Source organism: Petromyzon marinus, chromosome 64 (genome assembly GCF_048934315.1).
Source record: "Petromyzon marinus isolate PM22_M1 ecotype Great Lakes invasive population chromosome 64, UKy_Petmar_22M1.pri1.0, whole genome shotgun sequence".
Lineage (NCBI taxonomy): Eukaryota > Metazoa > Chordata > Hyperoartia > Petromyzontiformes > Petromyzontidae > Petromyzon > Petromyzon marinus.
This window is the reverse complement of record NC_133730.1, coordinates 12,447,150-12,464,014: the sequence shown is the minus strand read 5'-3', so window position 1 is coordinate 12,464,014 and position 16,865 is coordinate 12,447,150. Positions and strand designations below refer to the sequence as shown.

The 16,865-nt window shown below is 48.8% G+C and overlaps 1 protein-coding gene across 1 annotated transcript; it reads left to right on the top strand.

The window, feature by feature from the left end:
• Positions 1-4,702: 4,702 nt before the first annotated feature.
• LOC142906376 (uncharacterized) lies at positions 4,703-10,584 on the top strand. Its single transcript, XM_076054034.1, has 2 exons — positions 4,703-5,546; positions 10,346-10,584. The coding sequence occupies exons 1-2, from the start codon at positions 5,066-5,068 to the stop codon at positions 10,582-10,584; spliced, it is 720 nt and encodes a 239-aa protein (XP_075910149.1). The 5' UTR covers positions 4,703-5,065.
• The last annotated feature ends 6,281 nt before the right edge of the window (positions 10,585-16,865 follow it).

The following is a 16,865-nucleotide window of genomic DNA, read 5'->3' as shown; positions in this document are numbered from 1 at the left end:
CGTGAAGAGATATTACGGCCCTGGTAGGTTAACAGTTCGGGAGCACCCTTGTTGAGAACGTAACCCTGCACAAACACCTCGGTGATGGACGAGCCCGTTTGGTCCACCAAAGGCTACGCCATAGGCCAACGTGTGAGGTATTCAACACCCACCAAGAAGTACTTGTGGCCCTGTTGGGATGTTGAGAATGGGCCCAAAATGTCGAGTTCCACGAGCTTATTAACACGAGAAACCCGGATGGACTGCAGCGGGGCCCAATCACGGCCAACTGGGGCCTTCCGCCGCGCACAATCGTAGCAACCTTTCAACAGGAGTGCCACGTCGCTCTCCACACCTGGCCAGTAGTAATTTTGCTTTAGCATTCAAATAATTCTAATGGTAACCAAGGTGCATGAGTTTCTCGTGAATGGCTCAGGTCAATTATCCTCGCAGCGCAGTGGGCACGACTACACAATATCGCTCCAGTTCTGTATCCCAATGCATAAGGAGGCCGTTGTGCACAGCGACGACCGGAGTGGCTGACGGAGCTGAACTCCGGGCGCTCAGCCCAACACGGCGTCACCGCCTCAGCAGAGAGGAGTCCTCCATCTGCAATTTAGCCCAATCATCCCGAGGGAGACCCAGGCCAAAATCAGCAGGCAACAACACACCTGGAGGGGGGGCCGTGTCGGCCATTGTGATCAACTTAGCCGTGGTGTCAACTGGGGCCCTGCAGCGACTCGAACCCATGGTACACGCGCACCCGCCCTCCATAGGCAACCTGGACAGCCCATCAGCATTTCCATGCTGTGCCCCCTTCCTGTTGATGATGTCAAAGGTGTACTCCTGCAGCACCTCGAGCCAGTGGGACAGCTGACCCGAGGGCTGATCGATCCGCAATGAATATTGCAGGGCCGCATGGTCAGTCCGCACAGTGAACTGCCTGCCATACAAATAGGGCCTATACAGTTGTACAAATAACACAATGGCCAGCAGCTCCCTCCGAGTCACACAATACCTATGTTCAGCGGGGGACAAAACGCGACTGCCATACGCGACGACTTTTTCCACACCATTGACCACCTGTGCCAGGACAGCCCCAATGCCTGTGTTGCTGGCGTCAGTGTCAAGTACGAAGGGCATGGAAAAGTCGTAGTACCCCAAGGGCGGCGCATCCGCCAAGGATATTTGAAGTGCTACAAAGGCCGCTTCCTCCTCTTTGCCCCAGCAAAAATGTTGACCCTTCGCAAACAGTGCATGCAGCGGCTTCGCCACCATGGCAAAATCGCACACAAAGCTGCGATAATACGAGGCGAAGCCAACGAAGCTGCACACTTCAGCGACAGATGTGGGAGTCGGCGATGCCCGAATGCAAACTGTCTTTTCAGGATCTGTGGTGACCACCTGACGCACTAACAATATGGCCAAAAATACTTCACCGATGGCTGTAACAAATGGCACTTTTGTGGTTTTAATTTTAAGCCCGCAGCACGTACTTTGACAAAGACCGACTCAAGACGACGCAAGTATTCGTCAAACGTATGGCTGAATGCAATGACGTCGTCCAAGTAAATTAAGCAAGATTCCCATTGCAGACCCGCCAAAACCATCTCCATGAGACGTTGGAAGGTGGTCGGGGCTGAATAGAAGCCCGTAGGAAGCCGATTAAATTAGAACAGCCCCTGGGGTGTGCGGAACGCTGTCTGGGGTCTAGAGGCCTCGTCCAACGGCAATTGCCAGAAGCCTGAGAGCAAGTCTAGGGTCTAAAAGAACCACGCACCCTGAGGGCGTCGAGGGAATCATCCATGCGGGGCAGGGGATAGGCATCAGCCACCGAAACCTTGTTTAATTTCCGGAAATCGACGCAGAAACAGAGACTCCCATGCTGTTTCGTGACTAGCACAATGGGGGCGCCCCAAGGGCTAGTAGAAGGTGAGATAATTTCTGCTGCCAACAACGACCAAATGGACATGATCTTTTTCTTTAGGGCTGAAACGATGCAAATTTAGCCAAATAGGGGGCGAATTTCTTGTGTCTATGCGATGTTCCAATAGGGTCGTACGTCCAATATCGAATTTACTCCGACTAAATACATCGGTGAACCGTTCAATGAGCGCACAGAGCCACTGTTTCTCCTCAGGGGACAATAGAGCATTCTCCTGACACAGCGCATCAATCCAAGACGCGTCAATCTTCCCATCCTGCATCACGCTCGCCACAACTCCCCCAGCCGGCACGGCGTCATTGAGTGGAGGAGCTGGGGTTGCGTGCGCCAAAACGGTGCCAGCCGGAATTATCACCTGTGAAGAGCCTGAATTGAGGATCTGTAAAAAGGGGTCCTGGTCCATTGACACGGCCGTCAGGGCACCCACCAAACAGGACGTCCTCGAAAAGTAATTAGAGGGAGAAAGAAGAATGCTCGTCTCTGATACTTATAGATCTTGAACAAGTCAAGATCTATAAGTACAATGGGGTCATCCTGGATTCAAAACTTAATTTTGAAGATCACATTGATTATATTGGTAAAAAGACAAAAATAATCATTGGTTTTCTGTATCGACACAAGCACTGCTTCCCCCCAATGTTCCGTTTGGAATTGATAAAAGCTACCATACTGCCTCTACTTGACTACTGTGACATCGTTTATAAATCAGCCCCAAGTACTGTACTGAAGAAGCTTGATTCCATCTATCACTCGGCCTTAAGATTTGCATTGAACTGCCCATATAGGACTCACCACTGTGATCTCTACATTGGGTCAAACTCAACATCTCTTAATGTTCGACGGCTTGTGCACCAGATCTTATTTATTCACGATGTACTTACAAAAAAATCTGCAGACTACCTACTGGATCTCCTCTCTGTTTCAAAGAACAAATTTGACCTCAGGTCTTCGCTCATTTACCAGCTTCACATTCCCTATTGCCATACAAAAACCGGAGGAAGGGCCTTTGCTATTGATGCCCCCAGGGTCTGGAATGCTATGCCAATAAACTGCAACTTGAATTACTACCTATGAGATCTTCACTCAAAACTGCTCTAGAGGAGTTGTACACCCCTAGCTGCCACTGCTATTCAGTGGCCTAAAATATGGCTCTAGATTTTGGTGTTATAATTTATTTATGTAGTTTATTGTTAAAAATTCGGTCACAGTCCCTATGATCACTGTTACATTGCATTTATGGCTTTTATTTTGGTGATTTCGAAAACGTTTTTTGTTTTGGCCATGTTTTTGTTTATTGTAGTACGGAGTTAGACTGATGGCCTTAATCTTAGTTGTCTTGTGGTTGTTGTTATTTGACTTGCATCCCACTGGGATTTTTGCACACAGCGTTGGTGTACGGTGCTATTTCAGGAATATTTTGATGTTTTTTTCCTGGATTTTCTGTTTGCACAGTCACGTAATCACTTTAAGATGTTTTTCTTGTTCATGTTTTTGTTTGTTGCGGTTGCACCCGATTCAAGAGCCGAATGGCTCACAGGGCTATACCAAATAAATGAACTATGAACTAACTATGATCTGGTGACTGCAAATCCAGGGGATTGCGCAACCTCAGGCGTACTAAAATTTGTGACCCAAGTGGAATGGTCATAGAATCCCTGGACAAAGCCCATACACTGGCGACAAGGGGGGACAACACGGTGGGAAAATGCAGAAAGTGCAACCGACGGCCGTATGGGATCTCCACACAACCTTGGTCAATGAGAATACGAATGGGCATCTTTGCCAAGAAATCCGTCCCCAAAAGGCATGGCACCGCCAACTCTTTTGAGACGAGAATGGGCCCCTCCAATTCGATATCGCCAATCCTGATCGAGGCGGCAATGTGGCCGAAAATGCCCAAACTACCACCATTGGTGGCAACACAAGTCCCTTGAACTGGCCGTAATGGACCAATGCTATGTGGCAACAACCCGAAAATACATTCGGATATAATAGTGGCCAACGCACCCGTGTCCACCAAAACCCGTACTTCCACTCCCTGGACATAACCAGCGACCGCAGGGGAACCCGCCGTGGCTGCTACAACCCGAGGCGTGAGTGCATTGCATTGATGGACCCACCTAGGCCACCCAGCGAATGGTAACGAACGAGCACGGGGCGAAGCAGAGCACTTAGTGATGGCCGGGTGATCATGAACTATAACCCCGCTAGATGAGTGAGGTGAGGGGAGCGGCCGAGTGATCGATGCCTCGCGACTCGCCTGGGGCCCGGATGATGACGCTGACGTGGAGCCGGAGGATGATGAGGGCCTGCTGAAGGCCCCGGGGGCGTTATGGCAGCCTAACGCGATGTGGCTTTGCTGACCACAGCAGAAGCAGGCAGTGGACGCCGACCCCTGCGAGCGAGGAGCCCTCGTCCGCCACCGTTGCTCTGGCCGGCGGCTCCCGGCACCTCTCCCGCGTTGGTCGCCCGCAATGAAGGCAGCGAAGCCATCCTCCCCCTGTGGCGTGGCAGCCCCCGCGGGCACCGGAACCCCCGTGCACGCCGCCACATTGGGCGACTGGCATAGGGCAAGGTGTGCCTGAATGCCCTGCGCCACTCTCAGAGATGAAATGTCGGCCTCCTTGGCGATTGCAAGAACAACTCCCAGCTCCCGCATAGGGAGAGTAACCGCTCAAGAGTCAGCGAGTCCAGCGCCGATCCATCCATGTTGGGGAAAGCTGCCCGTGCCAGCGCCAGCGAGGAGCTGCAGAAGGTGAGCGGTGTCTCGGCTTCCTCTCACCTCCGCATTCAGAACTTGAGGCGCGCACTGGAAGGCGGCTCGAAGATAGCAGCCATCTGAGCATACGCAGCTGGAAGCGTTGCCCTATCCACCGGTGTAATGGATTTAAACGCCACTAAAGCTCTGTCATCCAGTGCTGTGGGGAGCACTTTGAGAGCCTCGTCCATGGGCCACCCTACTGAAAATTACGCTGCATCAAATCGGTCCTGGAAAGCCATCCTATCGCTGCCTGTCGCAATGAACGGGCGTACGGGAGGCAAGCGACGGAGTTTATGGCCGCCAGACGTAATTACGGGTGAGGGCGCACCCACGCCGCTGCAGGAGCCATAGCAACGCCGGGTTGCCGAGTCACATCGGTAATGGCAGCCGGTTGCGGAGTCGTGGAAAAAATGGTGCCCGGTTGCGGAGACACAGAGAAAATGGCACCCGGTTGCGGTGTCGCTGACAAAATGGTGCCTGAATGCTGCGTCGAATCCCGCGGAACAATGGCACCCAACTCCGGAGTCGTGTCCATTATAGAATTGGCACTAAATACGAACGAGGCAGGAGGCGCAATGGCGGGAATCCGCCGTTCCCGCGCTGAAAAAGTGTCGGGTGCACGCGGCTGGGCTCCCACCTCGACCATCATCGCGACGAGCTGCGCGGCGGACTGTAGAAGTTGTCTGAGCTGGCTCGTGAGGATATGCCAGGTGTTCGGCAGCGGTGAGGAGCCACCCACGGCTGCCTCCTTCTCCTGCTCCGGTTGGCCTGGCTCCACGGGGCGCATCTCCGGGGCCCCGGACTCCGGGGACGTTGCGGGAACATCCTCCATGCCGTCTTCATCGTCGAACCTCACCACAGGTAGGTACTTCCTCTTCACCGCCATTTAACATGGCGGCGAAGGCTGGAGACACTTCTGGCACCAGTTGTTGTGTGGTGCAGGACGACTTGTATACTGAACTCTTAGTAAGGGCTTGCGCCAGTTTATTGACACAGGGGTAACAAAACACACCAGAGGTAGGTGTCCCTACACTCGGTTATTCACGCGGACCTCAGGCTCTATTTATTCCTAGCCTGGGCTATCTCTTGGGCTCTCTCACTCGAGTCGGAATGGGGGCTCATCCAACACCCCACGTAATCTTAGCGGGCTCTTGCATACTTCTCTGAGCCCTACCCCTGGCTATATCTTCGGCTCTCCTGCTCGTAGAACCCGGACAGGGGATCAGTCAACACCGTCCGGTCACGAGCAGGAGAAACCTTGATTTGAAGCTTTCGTGACTGCAGGAATCCATACTCTTTGGTTCTTTCGGGAAAGTCACCTAGGTAGAAAAATAGATCACGACGTTTCGATCGCAACACAAGCAATCGTCATCAGGTGGGACAACCACAGCAAGAAAAAAATACTTTTTTTTTGCTATCGAAACGTCGTGATCTATTATTTTTCTACCTACGTGACTTTACCAAACCAAAGAGTAGGAGAGACCTTCTTCAGACGCTCACCATCCCGGGATACCACAACGACCCCTCTTTCGTCATGGGGTACCCCTAAAGTATATCCCGTTACATGACGTCATTGCTTCTCACAGCGCTCATGACGTCACGTCGTCATACTACTCTACACAGGCATTCCACACCTACACACACAAATGTCCAGGACTCCGGTTGAGTCTAAATTGCTTGTTTATTGACCAACAAAAGTGTTTTTTTTCTGTCAGGGTTCCCCCAAATCCCTTGTATTTGCACGGGTTGTGTTTAGTCGAGGACGACTTTTTCTTCAGAGGGGGGTAATCTAGTGTTGATACGTGATTCGAGGATAGAAATACTCACGCGATCCAAGGGTAGAGTCTCAGGATGATGTTACGAGGAAAGGGAGAGGTGACATCATGGGGAGAGATGGGGCGATTGGGGCGCTTCTGGAGAAGAGCAGGGTGGACGTGTATGGCGTGCACCGGCACAAAGTAAAGAAAAGTGTTGACTCAAGCTTTATCTGGTAGACTCTATAGATGGATTCTAGATTTGAAGCTTTCGTGACTGCAAGGATTCATACTCTTTGGTTTTATTCGGTAAAGTCATGTAGGTAAAATAAAAGAAAAGAAAACAATTAAATCACGACGTTTCGGAGGCAACACAAGCTTCCGTCTTCAGGTGGAAGTCAGCAGTAAATCTGTGTTGAGTACACAGCTCTAGACGATCGGGTTTATATATTGTCGCGGCATCTTTTGAGGAAGATCAACATCTCGATGAGCTGTGACTTCTTATATCGTTGTCTGTTAAAAGCTCTCACAGATAGGTGAAAATCCTCCCCGTAGAAGTTATTAATTCTAGATTTGAAGCTTTCGTGACTGCAAGGATTCATACTCTTTGGTTTTATTCGGTAAAGTCACGTAGGTAAAATAAAATAAAACAATTAAATCACGACGTTTCGGAGGCAACACAAGCTTCCGTCTTCAGGTGGAATAGTCACAGCAGAAAATCTGTGTTTAGTACACAGCTCTGAGACGATCGGGTTTATATAGTCGTGGGATCTTTTGAGGAAGGTCAGCGTCTCGATGAGCTGTGACTTCTTATCTCGCTGTCTGTTAAAAGCTCTAACAGATAGGTGAAAATCCTCCCCGTAGAGGTTATTAATTCTATATTTTAAGCTTTCGTGACTGCAAGGATTCATACTCTTTGGTTTTATTCGGTAAAGTCATGTAGGTAAAATAAAATAAAAGAAAACAATTAAATCACGACGTTTCGGAGGCAACACAAGCTTCCGTCTTCAGGTGGAAGTCAGCAGAAAATCTGTGTTGAGTACACAACTCTGAGACGATCGGGTTTATATATTGTCGCGGCATCTTTTGAGGAAGGTCAGCGTCTCGATGAGCTGTGACCAAAGAGTATGAAACCTTGCAGTCACGAAAGCTTCAAATCTAGAATTAATAACCTCTACGGGGAGGATTTTCACCTATCTGTTAGAGCTTTTAACAGACGAGATAAGAAAAAAATCCAGAAAAACGCATGTCAAAAATGTTATAAATTGATTTGCATTTTAATGAGGGAAATAAATATTTGACCCCCTCTCAATCAGAAAGATTTCTGGCTCACAGGTGTCTTTTATACAGGTAACGAGCTGAGATTAGGAGCACACTCTTAAAGGGAGTGCTCCTAATCTCAGCTTGTTACCTGTATAAAAGACACCTGTCCACAGAAGCAATCAATAAATCAGATTCCAAACTCTCCACCATGGCCAAGACCAAAGAGCTCTCTAAGGATGTCAGGGACAAGATTGTAGACCTACACAAGGCTGGAATGGGCTACAAGACCATTGCCAAGCAGCTTGGTGAGAAGGTGACAATAGTTGGTGCGATTATTTGCAAATGGAACACAAAAGAACTGTCAATCTCCCTCGGCCTGGGGCTCCATGCAAGATTCACCTCATGGAGTTGCAATGATCATGAGAACGGTGAGGAATGAGCCCAGAACTACACGGGAGGATCTTGTCAATGATCTCAAGGCAGCTGGGACCATAGTCACCAAGAAAACAATTGGTAACACACTACGCCGTGAAGGACTGGAATCCTGCAGCGCCCGCAAGGTCACCCTGCTCAAGAAAGCACATATACATGCCCGTCTGAAGTTTGCCAATGATTCAGAGGACAACTGGGTGAAAGTGTTGTGGTCAGATGAGACCAAAATGGAGCTCTTTGGCATCAACTCAACTCGCCGTGTTTGGAGGAGGAATGCTGCCTATGACCCCAAGAACACCATTCCCACCGTCAAACATGGAGGTGGAAACATTATGATTTGGGGGTGTTTTTCTGCTAAGGGGACAGGACAACTTCACCGCATCAAAGGGACGATGGACGGGGCCATGTACCGTCAAATATTGGGTGAGAACCTCCTTCCCTCAGCCAGGGCATTAAAAATGGGTCGTGGATGGGTATTCCAGCATTACAATAACCCAAAACACACGGCCAAGGCAACAAAGGAGTGGCTCAAGAAGAAGCACATTAAGGTCCTGAAGTGGCCTAGCCAGTCTCCAGACCTTAATCCCATAGAAAATCTGTGGAGGGAGTTCTAGTTGCCAAACGTCAGCCTCGAAACCTTAATGACTTGGAGAAGATCTGCAAAGAGAAGTGGGACAAAATCCCTCCTGAGATGTGTTCAAACCTGGTGGCCAACTACAAGAAACGTCTGACCTCTGTGATTGCCAACAAGGGTTTTGCCACCAAGTACTAAGTCATGTTTTGCAGAGGGGTCAAATACATATTTCTCTCATTAAAATGCAAATCAATTTATAAAACATTTTACATGCGTTTTTCTGGATTTTTGGTGTTGTTATTCTGTCTCTCACTGTTCAAATAAACCTGCCTACCATTACAATTATAGACTGATCATTTATTTGTCAGTGGGCAAACGTACAAAATCAGCAGGGGATCAAATACTTTTTTCCCTCACTGTATACAAACATTAAAAAAATCTGCAACATTTAACATACGTTTATGCGATGTTAAATACATTGACTTAGCATCAAGGAAGAAGACAGCAAAGTAATTAACATCACACCGCAGTCAAATGCACAAATGGTGCACACTACCAGTCTCTATAGAGGATAGCACAAATACCCCACGAACCCACCCTGGACCCCTTCCGGACCAACCCCATACCACTGGAGACAGCCTTGACCAACCCAAAAAATAATCAGAACCTACCCAGAATCCGCTTGGAACCAACCCAGACCCCACCAGACCCACCCAGGATACCCCCCAGGAAACCCCTCGGACCCACCCCGGACCTCCCCTAACCCACCGCTGACCCACACCAAACCCACCGTGGAACCCCGAGGACCCACCCCAGACCTTGCCCAACCCAACCTAGACTGCCCCGGCCAGATACCAGACCCCCCCAACCCCCTGAACCCCCCTGGACCCCACCCGAACCAACCCCAAACACATGCCGGACCCCCGCAGACCCATCCAAAACCTCCCTGGGACCTGCCCAAACCCACCCCAGACCCCACCTAGACCAAACCCGAACTCCCACTGGAGCACCCTGGACCCACCTTGGAGCCCCACCAGACCCACCCTGAACACCCCCCCCCCCCCAGACCTCCACCAGACCCTCCCCCAGACCAGCTCCGAATCCCCGCCCCACCACACTTGCTGTTCTGCCTTCTAAAGACCATTCAACCTATAATTTATAACACACACAGATGTCTTAATGTACCTCCGATTAGCACGGTTGGCAACATATGGTGAAAAATAAGTTCAACATACATACAACCCACAAACCTCGCTCCCATTCTGTTGGATCACAGGTGCGTCTTACCACCGCCACCATGCCCAATGCACAGTGGTGCCTGCAAAGACCACAACCAGAAAGGATTGACACATTTTCTACAGACCAAACCCAGACAGGCATATTTCTCAGTCAGCGTAGGACCTTCGGTGTATCAATACTGTGCACTAAATTGTAATAAACTTAAACAGAATTCCACCAGATATCGGTACATATTAATTCCTGCCACCTCGACTGTCTTGAGTCGAAACCAGACAAGTGGCAGTCCTACTGCCAGTGTCAACATTTTTATTTATTTAGGGGCTTATGCTGGGTGACAGTCACTCAGTAAAACACGTGCTCCATGAGCGAGCGTCCCTCGCTGTTGTCTCGCCCTTTAGGAAGCTGGGCATCCCCTGCAGTCTCGGCCCAGCCCTCATCATGGTCCAGCCTCCTCAGCGGCATGGGGGCCACGGCAGCGATGATGGCGGTCGCCAGGTCAGAGCAGCTGTGGCGTTCGCACTCCTCTGCAAGGCCCCGCCAGCCGGGCGAGGGGCACACGGCGTCGTGCTCGATGGCTTCTCGGAGACAGTCTAAGGAACAACCGTGGAGTGGTGGTGTCAGCAACACAGTAAGTTGAGGTACAGGTGCACCAATGCAATTGATTGTTTGCAGCACTGCTTGTGGAGGGACCTCCACTCGAGGCAGATCTTGAGAACCTGTCTACAGAGTATTTGGCCTATATTTACCGACGTCATGTAACAATACGGAAATGGCCAATCGACTAACTGTGGTGTACACCTTTTTACGGCAGGGTGACCAAAGGTAAGATCATTTTTAGATAGGAGTGGCCAAAAGTGGGAGAATTTAGATAAAAATGTTCTGCTGCCATGCCAGGGAGAAGGAACAACAGTGTGTTCACCATCACACCATGGTAGCTAATTATCTCAAATTCGACAGTTTCATTTGCAAGACAAAGTCCGTGTTGTAGATGGTGGATCCAGAGCTGCTGGGGAGGACCGTGGTGAAGGAGTGTGCATCATGGCGGCGGATTGACCTTCACTCACACTCGCCGTGCAGGTTGATGAAGGAATAATATTTCGTCTCACTTATTGCCGAGTTGCTGAAATTGGTTTGGGTGGCCCTTTACAGTTTAGCTACGCAGATCTACAAGGCACTCGAGCTTCTTTGCTACAGAAAGGCAATGCTTAATTGAAGATGAATTAAATTTGTTCAAAAAATTTTCATTGAATACTTCAATCATCACTATTGTATAGTTTTATCTGAGTCTGTTACCATGAGGCACACTTGTAATGCTGATTCTTAAACCGAAGAAAACATAAAAGGTGGCATTTGAAACACAAGAAGTAAGCTGATCCCCAAGGCTTGAAAAGGTATTGTTGAAAAAATATAGAACAAATGTACAAAAATATGATAGAGTGGGAGAGCAAGCGAGGGTAAGGAAGCATGAGAAAGCGAGATAGCGCAAGAGTCTGGCGAAGCGCATGGATGTGCGTGGAGTTCATGCATATGGCTTCAGCAAATAACACAGAGAAGTTCATGTGTTTACATCTAGAGAATTGCGTGTGCACATACGCATGTCGTGTCCTATCGCGCAACTTAATTAGCGAACTAACAGTGTTCCTGGTCAGCGTATTCCGGTTTATGTATATTTTTGCAGCTTTTCCAACTTGCCCCGTAATCGAGTTCGGCTTCGAGAGGTTTTACTAGACTAACATTTGATTTTTCTCCAGTGCAATGAGCCATTCTCTGCCCCTGTTGGTGTATTTCGAATATTTATCACTGGATCAGCAGAAACGTACAGAATCTTCTTAAGTGATATGTGCAGAGTAATAATTTCCTTTGGTGACTCTAAACAAACGGTGTAAATTCCACATTCCTATGGTCGGAGAGAGTCTATCCATGTCATGACCGATGCTCACTCTATACAAAGCAGCACATCAAAACCTTGCCCATCGTGGGGGTTACGTTCCTGACAATAGCCGCAATCATAAAAAACACAATTCGCAAACTCAAAAAATATGGTTTGGTTCCCGGTTCGTAACACGAAACCCCCTCCTTTGTTTTATGTTCGCCTACATGAACCGAAACATGAAACAGGAAGTATTTTTTTTATGTAAATGATCAGTAATATTATAGATTGAAAACGAAAATATGTATATTCTTCTGCGGCAGGATTGCGAGCACAGTGCAGTTAAGAGTACCTACATAGTACTTATTTACGATGCGCAATGTACAGGTGTGGTGCCACAACAGCGAAGCCACTCCGTGGGAGCCGTGCCTGCGGCGGGGGTGCTGCAGCAACAAAGCCACCCGGCTTCCGTCACAGCGCTTCCCCCAACACCCCCCACATGAACACACACACACACACATCCCCACATAGAGCCCCGAGGGGAGGTCACCTGGCCGACAGGTTTTCACCCAGAAGCCCTCTTATGGAACAGAACTTCATAGTTTCCTGCGACCAGGGAATTGAGCGACCTCCCCGAGGCTAACGTGCACCGCGGCGCCGTGACCTGGGTTGTAATTACATGGTCACGACGGGGGTTGCTGAGCCACCGTGGATAGAGCACCTCGATACTCGACACGGGTCAGCAGGCAGGTAAGGGGTGGGGCGGAGTAGCGAGCGGCGGAAAAGCAGGGGGCCCTCCCCTTGCACAGCGTGTGTAGGGGGTGGACGTCGGAGAGAGCACTAATCCGATTAGCAAAGAGCGGGAAATCCGAGGCTCCGGATTGGACGAGAGGCCAGCGGATTAGCGGCACGTTATTTTTGATGTAGGGACGATAAAAAGGGAGGGAAGTCAAGGGCAAAGTCTCTTTTGTTCGGGTTCTTCTGGAGTGAGGGATCGGAGGAGTCATCGTGCCCTGCTACTGGAACGTCCGTGAGATGAGTCGCAGAGCAGCTAAGCCCGGTTCCCAGCAAAAGCTACGTGCAGCCTCGCCTTTCCACGGCTTCCTACACCTCGAAATCGGATTGTAAGTACGGAGGAGAGAGGTAAGACAAAGGGGAATATCCCTTAGGGAGAGTGAGTAGGGAGAGATGGGACATATTGAGTCCTAGACCGCCGGGAGATAGGTTAGACCTGCCCTGCTGGCCCACACTGACACGGGTAGATTAGCTTCGTTAATCCGAGAATAAATCGCCAGTAGACAATAAACCTTGTCGTGTTGTCCCTGCGAGTGCGGAGAGGGGTGCATGGTGTTGTAAGCCTTCTCGTTGTGGTTGCCTGTGTTTGCGCACGAGCGTGTAATTTACCCGCGTGGGTGCAATCGCCACTGTGCGGCTCGTGGTTAGCGTGTGCGAGAGGGGCACGGCGGCGTACTCGCGAGGTGGTTCATACAGCCCTTTAAATCATGCCTCGAGGGGCCGCAGCGAGGGGGGGGGGGAGTCGGAGAGCAGTGGATTGCAGATGAGCGGGGAGTCGGGGGTCAGCCTCCCCGACACAGGAATCTCACGGTCAAAGCCGCGAATGGTCGAGCCATGGCAGCACAAACGGTGAACTGTACCTCAATAAACGTGGTGGAAATAGCCAAATCCACGATGGGAAAACCCGCGATGGCCAAGATTTTGGTGTACTTAATTTAATGAAATCAGACAAGTCAACAGCTGAGTCTGCCCTCAACTAAATTTTAACCTCCAACCTTCCAAATGCAAGTTGAGCACTCTGCTAACAGTGCCAAGCAGCTGGCTATTCATTGCCATGTGGCTGTGTAATTACGTGTTCTCTGTCGGAGAGATGCATTTGTCCTTCAGGGGCTCTATAGGTCCCAATTGCAAATGTAGTTAATTAAGTGCATGCTGTGCTGATCATGCAGCGGTGATGTACAGCTCACCTGGCCCGCAGCTGTAGATGGCACGCAGGAGCTGCATGGCGTAGCAAGTCCGCTGGGCAGACACCAGGACTGAGGCTACCAGTCCCAGGGATAGCATGGGGAGCCGTCCCCGCCAGCCCTGAGTGAGACCCCGGACTAGTTCCACGCTGGCACAGCGGAAAACCAGGTATATGCAGTCCTCTGCGAAAGCCACGGGGGCATTGATTAATTAATTTGCTTTGACCGCCAAACAGTCCAAATATCAGTGGTCACTACGCTCGAAAAAGCACAAGCACTTACTCATCTTTATTGGTGGCCCTGAACCACAGAAGGACATTCTGTAACTCCTCTGATGGGGGAAGGAATTTAAACAGGAAGGACTACCTTGATTTGGTGCTTTAGAGACTGCAGGAATTACTCTTTGGTTTTTTCGGTAAAGTCACGTGGAAATAAGAAATAATCATAAAATTACATAATAGCATACGACGTTTCGATTGCAACGCAAGCAATCATCATCAGGTATAGAAGAGCTAAATTGAAGAGAGAGAGGAAACACAGAACCGCAGATATATATACAGACAACTAAGTAGAGGGAGTTAACACAGAGACACAAAGAGACACAACGTACGGAGCACAGAGAGATAGGGTCTATGTGCCGAGGCCTTAGCATGTAGGGGAGACAAAGAGAGATGGAGAAGCACATAAAATCGAACAAGATTTAGTAAAATTTGGAAGCAATATAATGCAGCACAGAGGGTCTATCAAAACACAATCAACGGATGGTCTGGCTGATTACGTTATTTCAAAGATTGCTAAATTATAGGTTAAGAGTGATAGAGTACAGATCGCAAACACATATATAGACATCTAAGCAGAGAGACGTACAGAGAGAGACACACACATGGGACACAGTGAAACAATGCTTCTGTGTCGAAGCCTTAAATAGAGGGATAGGGGGGGGGCGGAGACAGAGAAAAGGAATACAAATTAGCATGGACTGGACTGAGCAAGTAGAGGAGCCACGCACATGCCGCTGCAGCGTGGTGAGGGGGGGGGCACAAACATCAGATTAGCATGACCACAGGGACTGTGGAGAGAGACAAGACACATACACGTAGACACAAAGGCAGAAACACAGGTAGAGACAACACTGAGACACAAACTTAAGTTAAGTGTGACATTTGAGAGAGACAAGACACATACACGGAGACACAAACAGAGACAATGCAAAGACACATACTTGATACCTCCCCGTAGAGGTGGTTCAAACTTGATTTGGTGCTTTCGTGACTGCAGAAATTGCTCTTTGGTTTTTTTCGGTAAAGTCAGGTATAAATAAGAAATAATAATAAAATTACATAATAGCATACGACGTTTCGATTGCAACACAAGCAATCATCAGACCGCAGCCCCTTCGCCAGCATTGACTCTTAATACCTCTCACACCACGGTTAATGGTATGGTTTTACAACATGGAGTATGAGTAGCGCCTCGCAGCTGTCTCTCTCCCCCTCCTCTGTTCCGACCATGGACGAACTCGTCCGTCTGAACGGGGCCCGTAGCTATCCGTGGTGCTAAAGTTGAGGCTTAAAGGCCGTGATCTGAACGTGGCTCTTTCACTCCAGCGCTGTCCTACCAGACAGTCTCGTCCCTTCACCTGATGAAGGCCGCTTATGTTGTGGCCGAAACGTCGTGAGAATATTATTGTGTTATTTTATTTTATCAATTTATTATTTTATTCTCATTCTACGTGACTTTACCGAAAGAACCAAAGAAGATGAATCATTGCAGTCACGAAAGCTTTAAATCGAAAAATAGAAGAGCTAAATTTAAGAGAGAGAGGAAACACAGAACCGCAGATATATATACAGACACCTAAGTAAAGGGAGTTAACACAGAGACACAAAGACACACAACGTACGGAGCACAGAGAGATAGGGTCTCTGTGCCGAGGCCTTAGCATGCAGGGGAGACAAAGAGAGATGGAGAAGCACATTAAATCGAACAAGATTTAGTAATATTTGGAAACAATATAATGCAGCACACAGGGTCGGTCAAAACACAATTAACGCATGGTCTGGCTGATTACGTTATTATTATTTCTTATTTCTACGTGACTTTACCGAAAAAAAACAAAGAGTAATTCCTGCAGTCACGAAAGCACCAAATCAAGTTTGAACCACCTCTATGGGGAGGTATCAAGTATGTGTCTTTGCGTTGCCTCTGTGTCTCCGTGTATGTGTCTTGTCTCTCTCTCAAATGTCACAATTAACTTAAGTTTGTGTCTCAGTGTTGTCTCTACCTGTGTTTCTGCCTTTGTGTCTACGTGTATGTGTCTTGTCTCTCTCCACAGTCCCTGTGGGCATGCTAATCTGATGTTTGTGCCCCCCCCTCACCACGCTGCAGCGGCATGTGCGTGGATCCCTTTTCTCTGTCTCCGCCCCCCCCCCTCTCCCTCTATTTAAAGCTTCGACACAGAAGCATTGTTTCACTGTGTCCCATGTGTGTGTCTCTCTCTGTGTCTCTGTGCTAACTCTCTCTGCTTAGATATCTATATATGTGTCTGCGATCTGTACTCTATCACTCTTAACCTATAATTTAGCAATCTTTGAAATAACGTAATCAGCCACACCATGCGTTAATTGTGTTTTGACCGACCCTCTGTGCTGCATTATATTGTTTCCAAATGTTACTAAATCTTGTTTGATTTGATGTGCTTCTCCATCTCTCTTTGTCTCCCCTACATGCTAAGGCCTCGGCACAGAGACCCTATCTCTCTGTGCTCCGTACGTTGTGTCTCTTTGTGTCTCTGTGTTAACTCCCTCTACTTAGGTGTCTATATATATCTGCGGTTCTGTGTTTCCTCTCTCTCTTAAATTTAGCTCTTCTATAACTGATGATTACTGCTTGCGTTGCAATCGAAACGTCGTATGCTATTATGTAAATTTATTATTTCTTATTTCTACGTGACTTTACCGAAAAAACCAAAGAGTAGGAAGGACTACCATTCACTTCCTGCAAATTTAAAGTAATTTTACCAACCCCCGTGAATTTTTGTGTACGTTGAACTTCCTTCAAGGAGTATGT